Source organism: Epinephelus lanceolatus, chromosome 8 (assembly GCF_041903045.1).
Source record: "Epinephelus lanceolatus isolate andai-2023 chromosome 8, ASM4190304v1, whole genome shotgun sequence".
Taxonomy (NCBI): Eukaryota; Metazoa; Chordata; class Actinopteri; order Perciformes; family Serranidae; genus Epinephelus; species Epinephelus lanceolatus.
In genome coordinates, this window is record NC_135741.1 from 46,647,549 (window position 1) to 46,660,744 (window position 13,196).

The following is a 13,196-nucleotide window of genomic DNA, read 5'->3' on the forward strand; positions in this document are numbered from 1 at the left end:
TTAAAAGGAAACAATATTTTAGAGAAATATCAATCTGGTTTTAGGATGAACCACAGTACAGAGACAGCCCTTTTAAAGATTTTAAATGATATCAGGTTTGATGCAGATTCACAAAAACTCACAGTCTTGGTACTACTGGATCTAACTGCTGCCTTTGATACAGTAGATCACCACATTTTATTAAACAAACTCAGAAACCTGGTCGGCTTCTCTGGTACTGTTTTATGCATTCCTCCAGAATGCATGAAATTAGGTGTGGGGTGCCCCAAGGGTCAATTTTAGGTCCAGTTCTTTTTAATCTATACATGCTTCCCCTTAGGGACGTCATCAGGAGGCACGGTATCAGCTTCCACAGTTACGCAGATGCCACACAGTTGTACATTGTCGTGTCTCCTGATGACACAGGGCCAATTGATACCCTTTTAAACTGTATTTTAGATATCAAGTCATGGATGGCAGTGAATTTCCTACAGCTCACCCAGGACAAAACAGAGGTCTTAGTTATTGGTCCTGAAGGCAGGAGAGAGAGAAACTTTTACCAAAACTACAAGATTTTAAACCTTCACAATGTGTAAAGATCCTGGGCGTCATTTTTGACTCTGAGCTTAGTTTTATTCCACACATAAAAAATGTAACAAAGGTAGGTTTATATCATCTTGAGAATATAGCCAGAGTCCGCCCGTTTCTCTCTCAGGCTAACACGGAGGTGCTGATGCATGTTTTTATCTCTTGTCGTTTAGATTACTGTAATGCCCTGCTCTCTGGTCTTCCCAAAAAGACCATCTCTAACCTGCAGCTACTCTAAAACTCAGCCGCACGAGTGCTGATGAGGACCAGAGGGCGGGCACACATTACACCAGTTTTAAAATCGCTGCATTGGCTCCCCGTGTGATTCAGGATCGATTTTAAGGTTCTTTTATTAGTTTTTAAATGTCTTAACGGTCTTGGGCCATCTTATTTATCTGACCTGCTTTTATCATATCAACCCTCGCGGATCCTGAGGTCCTCCGGCACCGGCCTTTTAATTGTTCCAAAAGTGAGAACAAAAACCCACAGGGAGGCTGCATTCAGCCATTATGGCCCTCACTTATGGAACAGCCTGCCAGAGAGCATCAGGACTGCAGAGACTGTTGATGTTTTTAAGAGGAGACTCACCTTTTTAATTTAGCTTTTAACTGATTTCTTTTACTCTTTTAATTCTTATATGTTATTTTAAATTCTAATGCTTTTAAATGATTTATTTTTCATCTTTATGCATTTCATTATTATTAAGTTTCTAAATCTTCATTTATTTATTTATTTATTTATTATTATTTTATCTCATACTTGTTTTATCTTATCATATTTCCTTTTAGTCTTTTAGTTTTTAGCTCCAGTGTTTCCTCATGGGGGGCCTCCACACTGAGAGGTGTGCCCGGTCTGCCCGCGGGGACATTGTCCTGGAGATCCCTCAGGTCTGGAGGACTGGCAGGCTCTGCACCATGTGTGGAGTCCACCCTAGTCTATCTGGGTCAGGGTGGTCTCTGTGGCGGTGCTTCCTGTGGCCTTAGGCTTTCCTCACCTGGTTCCTCAGTGCCCAGCCATGTTATTGACTATATTGACTGTGTTTGTGTGTGTTTATACGTGTGTGTGTGTGTGTGTGTGTGTGTGTGTGGGCGGGTGGGGTTCAATATGTATGTAATATTTTTGTTGTATGTTTTTATTCTGTGAAGCACTTTGTGCTGCATTTTTAATGTATGAAAAGTGCTATACAATAAAGTTTGATTGATTGATTGATAGATAAAGAAGTAAAGAGACCAAGCAACAGATCAGATTTATCTGAAGAAAAAACAAATAGTAATGCAAATAGTTATACCCGAATGCACAGTACCAGTACAAACAACTCACAGTAAATTATACCAATATGTACAGTATCAGTACAACAACAGTAGACACGTAAGGGATAATGTATAGTGAGCCGGTGACAGTTGAAAAATAACTCCCGACAGGGGAATGGAACCCCAACGTGCAGCAGAGTTATTTTTTTTGCTTACTACTAAAACATTCAAATGTTACAACTGGCATCAATATTATTAAATTGCTGGCAGAGTCTATTGACAGAGGAGAGGCATTCACCAGACAAACGGGAGCGGAGGAGAGGATTTTACTCCACTTTTCCCAGTCGGAGATGCTGGGTGCCCAGTAGCTGCGAAGGCTGCCCTCACATTTATGGCCAGTGACCGATATGATCTCCCTGCTCTCCAGGCCAGCTTGGGAGAGCTGTGTGGACTGACGTTAACTGATTTTCATGCTCCTCAGTCTAAGGCCGTTGCAGTGAAAAGTCCAGTGTTCACAGCTGGGCTTAACTTAGCTGGGCGATGTCCATCGATAGCTGCTTCCATGAGAAGAGAACAGAAGGAAGGGAGGAGGGTATCACTGTCCGAGGGCTGCCGTAGAATGGCAACGAGGATGTCAGCTGACCAACACTCGCTACCCGCTCCCTGGTTGCAGCGATTTGTGATACAGTACAGTCCTCCCTCGTCTAGCTAACACTTAGCCGTGTTACTTACTGATCCATTAGAAAGAAAGCTAGCTGGACATCGATTTTGAAGCCTCATCAGTCACAGAGCTCCCTCCATCTCTTGAATGCCTGACTGAGGTTTACTCTTGTTTTTCCTCTTCTTTTATCACTCTCCTTTTTGCTCTTCTTTGCCTCCTCAGACAGAGGAGCTCGTTTTCTTTCTCTAGGCTGTTTTTAACTTGTTTCCAAACTTTGTCCGTCTGCCATTGTGCTCGTGACTCAACTGTCTCATGCCCAACTCCTCATAAGGACCAGCTCCAGTCCCTAATTGGCTGACCAACCAGTTTCGCAATACATGATGCGTTTCCTGCCATAAAGCAGATTTTTTCCGTGAAATTTCGCCCCCGGTGGCAGAAGCTTATTACAAAGATTGCAAAGCCACTGAGTAACCTATGTAAACGCTGATAGTCTGATTTTACTGTGGCCACTACCCTGTGCAGCCCATTATTTTCATAATGATATATTTAGGAAAAGATGCTATCTGTTGCCTCTTTAAAGTTAATGTGGGCTCCTTTCCCACTTCCTAGGCAAGGCAAGGCAGCTTTATTTGTATAGAACATTTCATACACCAGGACAATTCACAATGCTTTATGAAGTAATACAATATAAAACATTTTAAAGGATACCATTTTACATTAAAAGAGTAAAGAGAAAAAAGATATAAAAGGTCTACTTCCACTACTGTTGCTCAGACCACACCCATCTTCAAAATCAGCCTTTATTTCAACTACACATTTATAAAGTTTCGTGACTGCATCTTGCATGATTGTGAGACAGTATGTGTACATGCTTAGTTAAAGGAGCTATATGTAAGAAATTTAAAGCCAATAGTCGTAAAATCATCCTAATGTGTCACAGAGACCAAGGAACAATGTTCATATAACATACTGATCTCACCGACAACAATAGTAAGGCCAGAATATTTGCATTTTAAAAAAAAAAATTACGGTCTGCAAATCATGTTTATGTTTTGAATTTGTGTTTTGGCCTGTTGCGCCACCCACCGCCGCCTACCAGTCACGCAGTCAGTAGAGTCTCAGCATCAGTTACAGTTACGACTGAGCTACAGCAGTACAGCAAGCAGCATTAGCAGTGTCCCGGTACATAGCATTAGCAGCTGGCTCCTCCTCAGCTGTATCCCGGCAGCAGCGTTAGCAGCAGAGAAGCCGGACTTGCTCGAATGGTCTGCTGGAAAACCAAAGATCAAGGACGTGGCAACGCAGCCCTGCCACGGCAGCCGCCCGTGGGCAAACAAATCAGTCTCCAGCGTGCCGCTGTCCAGCAACCTCGAATCACGACTCGCGGCAGTATTTTGAATTTGAGTGCAGTAACCGTTTTGGCCACATTCTTACATACAGTGCCTTTAAGTGAAGCTACAAGGCCATTTAATGGGACTAATGTCCTTGTCCCAGTAAACAAGCACGGGAGGGGAATCCTTTTATTGGCCGAAGTATGTCTGACTCCACTACGATAGGTGGTGATGTGCCCCCTTTCAGCTTGTTAGTATAGGACCTTTTCCGGTTGACCTGTTAATGTCACAGACCAAACAGTCAACAAACAAGTTAGCTACGGTTAGCTAGCAGCAAACTGGTACCATGGTGGACAACTTTACAGCTCTGTAAATTTCATACATGCTGTACATTGTTCTTTTACTTTTTCTTCTGTTATGCATTTAGTGCTATTCAACTGGAAAGTGTGGAGCATGCACAGAGTGCCCCAGCCAGTTTGGGTCCAACAGACTGTATATGTGCCGGAGTAATTCGACTCCCAATCTTATTATCTGGGTGTGTTAGTCCAGCTTTGAGAAATTTCATTTAGTACAATTTCATACTCAAAAAAGCTTCTGTGGTAGATCCCCTTACAATAGGTGTCTCCAAGACCACATTTTGGCACAATGACACACACACACACACACACACACACACATATATATGTATATATACATATATATATATGTGTGTGTGTGTGTGTGTGTGTATATATATATATATATATACATACATACTTTTTTGTGTGTGTGTGTGTGTGTGTATATATATATATATATATATATATATATATATATATATATATATATACATACTTTTTTGTACTTGATGTAATGAACAGTTACTGCAATAAAGTAGATAAAGAAGACTTTGGGCTATCAAAGACTTTTTGTTTGATATTGACAGCTATTTGGGGGATTATTTGATGTATGGGGACAGCATCCATTTTTCCACCCCTAATTCAACTGTACCGAAAGGCTGTAAGTTATAATTTCGAAGATCTCCATTTTGTTATCAACGGGGACTAGAAATCTTCTGTGTTGCTAGGTTTCTACAGAGGGACGGCCTTTTCGCTGGAGAAGTATTACATAGGGGATTATTAAGGTGACTGATGGTTTTTAGTTATTAATCAGACCACAACTTTTTTTAATGGAAAAGGAGATAACACTCACAAAACATGTTTTATTTTGAGAACTGTTACGACCCGGCTCTGAGGCCGCAACCAGAAACGAGAGCAGAGAGGGGATCTGTGCCAAATGGCGCTTAGTTTATTTATAAAAGTTATACAAAAGAAGGCAAAAGGGTCCATTTCAGCGACCAGCAGTGTAGGAGCACTCCCATGCCCCATGGATGGAAGGCGTGTGTAGGTACAGCGGCAGACACAAGGAATCTGAGGAAGGAGGGATATATGGTTGAGCACATCACCGGGCCCAGGTGCAGCTCATCACCAGATGACAATGACCCAGCGTCGGACCAGAACCTGCCAGAAGACAACAGCACACAGTACAGCAGCACCACACAGAGGTCGTCACACTCCCCCCTTACAAAGAGGTTTCCAACAGGAAAACCGACAACTGCTCACTTGTATCAACTTCACATGACAAATGAAATCTATGAATCGGACCTATACATATCCAGATACAATAGTTTGAAAAACATAAAGGAACACCACTAAAGTAATCCCACCACCAGATGGAAAACTGTACTGACCGTTTGCGATGCAATTCCCCACCAGCCAACCACCAACCAAGCCGCCCACTCAGCAACTCCAGCGCCTGAAGAAGCATTTGAGAGTGATAGACAAGAAAATTAGTAGGCCAGAGCGGTTAACACAGTCAGACAAAAGATACCTAAGAGCACGAAGCTCTGGACAAGGCATCGGCCACGACATTATCTGAGCCTTTGATGTGGCGGATGTCCAAGCAATAAGACTTTAAATACAGCATCCAACGCATCAACCTGCGATTAGGGCAATGAACTGAGTGTAGGAAGGTTAGCGGGTTGTGATCAGTGTACACCACCAGAGGAACACTCGAACCCACATAAACATCAAAATGCTGCAGCGCCCAGATAAGCGCAAGGGTCTCATTCTCAATCACAGAGTAGTTCAACTGGAAAGAATTGAACTTTTTTGAGTAAAAACTCACAGGACGATCTATACCTCTATCATCTGCCTGAAACAGCACGGCCCCCGCCCCCACATTACTCGCGTCCACATGCAATGTAAAAGGTCAATCCATGCGAGGAGCTGCAAGGACAGGAGATGAACACAAAACAGACTTGATGTTCTCAAAGGCCTGCTGACACAAGGGTGACCAAACAAAACGGGTGTCCTCCTTCAACAAATCGGTCAAGGGGGCTACCACAGTGGAAGAGTTCTTGCAAAAACTGCGGTAGTATCCCACCAAACCAAGAAAACGCTGCAGCTCTTTCTTCGTGAAGGGAACAGGATGCTTCTTAACAGCAGTCACTTTAACCTGGACAGCACACACCTTCCCCTGCCCCACAACCTTACCAAGATAGACGACTGGACCTGGCAAACTCACACTTTGCCAGTTTTACCGTCAGACGTGCCTCTCTCAGACGATTGAACAGGCTTTTGATGCGGGCCAGATGTTCCTCCCACATATCACTGTAAATGACGACATCATCCAAGTACACAGCACAGTCATTCAACCCTGACACCACTCTATTCATGAGTCGCTGGAAAGTCGCAGGTGCGTTCCGTAACCCAAAACTCATGACACTATAGGAGAACAAACCAGAGGGCATAATAAACGCGGAGATCTCCTTTGCTGTCTGGGACAGTGGGATCTGCCAATACCCCTTTAGCAGGTCAAATTTACTGACAAACTACGCTGCACCAACCTGATCGACACAATCCTCAATTCGAGGCAATGGATAAACATCGGGTATTGTAACTGCATTTACCTTACGGTAATCTGTACAAAACCTAGGACTTTTATCAGACTTCTCTACCAGCAAACAGGGTGACGCCCAACTCGATGATGCAAGTTCAGCAATACCACTGATAATGCTCTGATAACGTTTTTTACGTTTTCTTTCATCCTCTTATCACCAACATCAAAGTTAAAATACTATGTAGTCCGGATCAATTGTTCACGTGAGCAGCCCTCCAGCAGCTCCTCTGATGGCGCTCTCAAAATCTCCTCTACAGTCGCCATGCTCACTAGAACTCACTTACCTACACACAATCAATCAATCACACAAAAAAAAAAATACTTGGCACACCGAGCTCACCCAGCCCGTCACACAGCCCAAACGTCACTGCGGCAAAGTCCCTCTAACTGCCTGCCCAGATCTAGCTAAACTCCCCCTAGTCTTCAGGCGCTAGTTGCGGTGAGTATTTATGCACTAATTACCGCAAACCCAATGAAGCAACCAACAATTGGCGACTCCACTGCAGCCTCGGCTGTGCTCCCGAGCATATAGCTCCAACCGCGTTCACACCACATTAACAACCCCCCACACGAACTCCAAAAGGGAATCTGTGCTAAACCTAACAGGGACAAAACCACCGGCAACTACAGCAGCTGTACCGGACCGCTGAACTCACTGCTACAAATTTACCACCAGCACATTAACTCTGGCTCCCAAACAAACAACAGCTTCACTGAAAAGACCAAAAAACAAACACTTACCCCTGTCACGCTACTCTTTTGCTGCAACAACGCGCTCAATCGCCAAACGCTGGTGTTACACACAACAGCTGTGCGCTGACGTCATGTCACGCTACAATCACACCCGGCTTCATTAATAAAACCGATGAGCCCCCATCTGTTACGACCCGGCTCTGAGGCCGCAACCAGAAACGAGAGCAGAGATGGGATCAGTGCCAAATAGCGCTTAGTTTATTTATAAAAGTTAAACAAAAGAAGCCAAAAGGGTCCATTTCAGCGACCAGCGGTGTAGGAGCACTCCCGTCCCCACAGATGGAAGGCGTGTGTAGGTACAGCGGCAGACACAAGGAATCTGAGGAAGGAGGGATATATGGTCGAGCACAACACCGGGCCCAGGTGCAGTTCATCACCTGATGACAGCGACGCTGCGTTGGACCAGAACCTGCCAGAAGACAACAGCACACAGTACAACAGCACCACACAGAGGAGTGGAGGGATCGTGACAGAGCGAGTTACCCCATAATATGAATAAATTTTGATTTTGTCTTTTATTTTGTTGATATCGGTTGTATAATCATAAAATTACACTCAAGGGTGAATTTTACTGTGATTACTGGCAATATGTATAATATTGCTTAAATGTCTGCTAATGTAACAGGAGCAGGCAGACAGACCAGTGACTGAATGTGTGTTCCCTCATAGGTTCAATACCAGCAGATCATGGCATTCCTTAAAGAGCTGGACCGTCGGGAGAGAGAGATGCTTTACCGAAAGTGGAGACCGAAAGTGCCAATATCTGGGAAGTAAGTTATCTTAATAACAATTATAATAATAATAATAATAATAATGTAATAATCTTAGTAGTTATCTTAAACACTTATGGCTTTTTTATAGTAGGAGCAAACAGTCAGTTGACTTTCTCACATTTTCGAATTTCTTTGGTCAGAAAAAACTGATTCAGACTCTGTCATTTAAACAGAGTTTTTCACACTTGTCAGTCACTACACAATGTGTCATTGGGCCTCATGCAGCAACATTCTCTTAAATTTCTCTTATATTTTCTCTTATCTTTTGGATTAAGAGAAAAAATAAGAGAAGTCAACTCCGGATGCACCAAATGTTCTTACCATCCAAATCTGCTCTTACCCAGGTGTGCTGAATAATGAATCCCACTTGATCGTAAATTGGAGGCGCGTGGCCGATTGTTTGCAATTAGCATATGTGACACCCACTAAACACAGGCCAAGTGATGTGCCACGTTCAAAGACCTAACTCTGGCACAACAATTGGAGAGATGCCACTGAAAAAGGGTAGTAGAAAGAAGAAGAACTTCAGCAACAATGAAAGTGAGGTACTATTAAATGAAATTAAACATAGGAAAAATATAATTTTCCAGAGCGTCAGTACTGGTGTTACAACACAAACACATCAGAAACACAGCAGTAACACAGCAGTGGCAAAATATATGCAATGCTGTGAATGCCGTGTCAGCAGAGGGACGCACAGTTGCAGAAATTAAAAGAAAATGGTTTGATATGAAAATGGAGGCAAAAAAAGTGCATTGCTCATGCCAAGCACAGCATGATCACTACTGGGGGAGGACAAGAAGAGTTGAAGATCTCACCAATGGACCAAAGAATTCAGGAAATAATTGGAGAGGTGGCACTGACAGGTAAGTGACTTTAATTTACAATTCTACAATTTCATTTAGTAGACACTTTCATCCAAAGTGACATTTATAGTTATATGATAGAAACAAAAATGCAAGGGATAACATGTTAACTGAAAAACAATCATTTTCGGTGTGCTTAAAAAAAACAACAACATGTTTGTCCTCCAAAGGTGTTTAGTTGGACACTCCATTTGACAGTGATGAGGTTGCGGTCTTGTCTGAGGCACCCAACGCAGCTGATGAGGAGGATCCACAGCCGGGTACATCTGGGACTCAAGCCCCCACCAGCCAGGAAGCCACAACATTGAGTGTATCGGAGCTGAACGCCCTCGCCACAGTTTCTCCCGGAGGCAAGTTGTGTCTGACGCTGCAAAACCAAAATCAGATACTTTCAACACTGCAAGTTCTATCTACAATTTTGGTCAGAATGACCTCGGTGCAAGAAAATATAAATGAAAACCTTGAAAGGATGAATGAAACACTCAAAGAAATTCTAAATAAAACAATATGACACTGCAACTGGCTTGTGTGAAATTCCTCTAATTTGTTGTTCACTACCATCTAAAGTTGAAGATTATTCAAAGTCCATATTACTATTTACAGGCTTTACATGCCCACAGGTATTGAAAGCAAATGTTAACTTACCTCATAAGTGGGCAATTAATTGGTGCCGAACGATGATGCCACCTCCATCAGGTGCGTCAATAGGGTCCTCCATGATTTCCTCCACAGGGGGTATCTGCTCTGGCAGTGGTATGCCACGTCTCATCGCCACATTATGCAGGACACAGCAGGCCATAGTCATCAAACATGTTTTCTCTGGAGTGTAGAGGAGCTTTCCACCTGCCGAGTCCAGGCACATCCACCTGGCCTTCAGTATTCCAATTGTGCGCTCCACCACGGAGCGAGTGCGTGCGTGCCTGTGATTGTAAGAGCGCTCCTGCCTGGTCTGGGGGTTTGCCAGGGGAGTCATCAGCCATGGGCTGAGGGCATAACCTTTGCAAGAATCAACTAGGCTGAGATTTATAAAGAAAAATAATCAGTGTATTTATTTTATTAGGGCCTGAGCACCTAGCGGTGCGAGGACCCTATTGAAATGCAAGGATTTTTTTTTTCTTCTTCTTCTTCTTCCTCCAAATGAATTGCCTTTTTGGGAGGCTTAACATACCCGAAAACTCACAAAACTTTGCACACATCTCAGAACTGGTGAAAAATTTGATATTTTAAGGGTCTCGTGTGCGGGTTCCAAAAAATGGCTCAGTAGCGCCCCCTACAAAAGTTTGAGGAAACAGCCCCTGAAGCTCGTTTAACCTACATGTATGAAACTTGGCAGGCTTATGTAACGTTGTAACGCTCAGAGACGTACAAAAAAGCCTCTTGGAGGCATGCTCTAAACCCAACAGGAAGTCGGCCATTTTGAATTTACTGTGCAATTTTGATGCATTTTTGGCCATTTCCAGGGGTCATAAATGAACAAACTAGTCCTAGAGATTTCATCCGATCGACTTCAAACCTTGGTCTGTTCCATCCCAAGACCTTGAAGATGAAAAGTTATCAAAAGCTTGAGTTTTCGTCAATGCGTGTGACCGTGGGATGGCGTCAAAGTTAGGGGTCTCGCCACTAAACAGGAAGTAGTTTATAACTCCAGCATACATGGTCCAATCTTGCCCAAACTTCACAGGATTGATGACAGTCCCGCCCTGAACACATCTACATGTCAATAATTAGAGATAAATATAGCGCCCCCTACTGGCAATGGGAAATGTCATGTTTTAGACTTTAATGTACATCTCCTACAGACTTGACCAGATCCACTTCAAACTTGGTGAAAAAAGTCATAAGACGTTGATGACGCTTTATTGTGGAAACTGTGAGTTTTCGTCGAAGGGCGTGGCCATGGCCTGGTGGCAAACTTTGATGTTTCGCCATGATGATAAACGTTGCTGTAACTTGACTCCACGTGGGAATATCTTGCCAAAACTTCACACATATGATGACAGTCCAGCCCTGAACACATCTACAGAGGAATTTTGAATCACTGCCATAGCGCCACCTTCTGGCAACAGAAACTTACTTGATACATTCTTTGATGTCCCTCTTCTAGCAGGTTAATCAGACCCACCTCAAACTTGCTGGTCTAAGTCCTTAGACCTTGATGATACTTAAAAATGAAGCTTTTGAGTTTTCATCAAACGCTGTCACCGTGGCGCCGCCTTGTTCGCCATCAAACACGATGTTGTTTTGAAGGGACAAGGGATGCTTGAAAACTCACCAAACGTGGCATACACATCACAGGTCACAAGTCCTGTTGTCTGATGTGATTTTTGTGCTTTGATGCACCAAGATGGCTCAACAGCGCCCCCTAGAATATTTCAATTAAGCAGTCCCCAAAGCTGGCTTGACCTGCGTGTATGAAACTTGGTAGGCACCTGTAACACTCTATCATGTACAAAAAAGCCTCTTGGAGCCATGCTCCAAACCCAACAGGAAGTCCGCCATTTTGAATTTACTGTGCAATTTTGGTGCATTTTTGCCCATTTCCAAGGCTTGTAAATTAACTAACTTGTCCTACAGATTTAATCAGATTGGCTCCAAACTTGGTGTATGTAAGTGTGACTATGTTGTGACCAAAAGTTATCACAGGATTTGCCCAATGTTGAATGGCGTGCCCGCTGCTGAGCGTTGAATCTTGAGGTCTCGCCATGAACAACGAAATTGCTGTAGCTCTGGCATAAATGGTCCAATCTCCACCAAACTTCACATGATTCATATTAGTCCCGCCCTGAACACATTCTCATTACCATATTTCCTGATAATCATAGCGCCACATAGTGTCGAAAGGAAGTACTTCTTATCAGACACTTTGGATTAACCTGAAATTTCAATGCTGTGGTCTATATTTGATGTTCACAAACGTGACACATCATTAGTGTCTACGTGTGCTGCAGAGGGTTTAATTTTGATGTCTCGCCATGAAACAGGAAATTGCTATAAAAGTGGAGTAAATGGTCCGTTGTCCACCAAACTTGACATGATTCATATTTGTCCCACCCTGAACACATTTATATGACAATATTCCGTGATAGTCATAGCACCACCTAGTGGTGAAAGGAAGTACTTCTTACCAGACACTTATCTTTGGATTCACCTGAAATTTCAGTGCTGTGGTCTATATTTGATGTACACAAACGTGACATATCATTAGTGTCTATACGCGCTGCAGAGGTTTTACTTTTGTTGTCTCGCCATGAAACAGGAAATTGTTATAAATTTGGAGTAAATGGTCCATCGTCCACCAAACTTGACATGATTCATATTTGTCCTACCCTGAAAACATTTATATGACCATATTTCCTGATACTCATAGTGTTAGCTAGTGGTGACAGGAAGTAGGTCTCAAACGCTTATCTTTTGATTTATCTGAAAGTTAAATGCTGTGGTGTATATTTGATGTACAAAAACATGATGTATAATTACTGCACTCTCCAACTCCCTCTAGTGGAAAGAGGAAGTGATACAAAATGTGAAATATTCCGTGATAGTCATAGCACCACCTAGTGGCGAAAGGAAGTACTTCTTACCAGACACTTATCTTTGGATTAACTTGAAATTTCAGTGCTGTGGTGTGTATTTGATGTACACAAACATGACATATCATTAGTGTCAATACGTGTTGCAGAGGGTTTAATTTTGAGGTCTCGCCATGAAACAGGAAATTGCTATATTGTTGACGTAAATGTTCTGATCTCCATCAAACTTCAGATGATTCATATTAGTTCTGCCCTGAAAACATTTATATGACCATATTTCCTGATACTCATAGTGTTAGCTAGTGGTGACAGGAAGTAGGTCTCATCAAACACTTATCTTTTGATTTATCTGAAAGTTAAATGCTGTGGTGTATATTTGATGTACAAAAACATGATGTATAATTACTGCACTCTCCAACTCTCTCTAGTGGAAAGAGGAAGTGATACAAAATGTGAAATATTCCGTGATAGTCATAGCACCACCTAGTGGTGAAAGGAAGTACTTCTTATCAGACACTTTGGATT

At 42.7% G+C, this 13,196-nt stretch overlaps 1 protein-coding gene across 7 annotated transcripts in view; it reads left to right on the plus strand.

The window, feature by feature from the left end:
* vps13d (vacuolar protein sorting 13 homolog D) overlaps positions 1 to 13,196 on the plus strand; it is a 268,286-nt gene that overhangs the window by 63,924 nt on the left and 191,166 nt on the right. For all 7 annotated transcript variants that reach the window (XM_033628067.2, XM_078170383.1, XM_078170380.1 and 4 more), the window contains one exon: positions 8,172 to 8,272. In XM_033628067.2, coding sequence (XP_033483958.1) covers positions 8,172 to 8,272 — 101 coding nt within the window. The remainder of the gene's footprint in view (positions 1 to 8,171; positions 8,273 to 13,196) is intronic.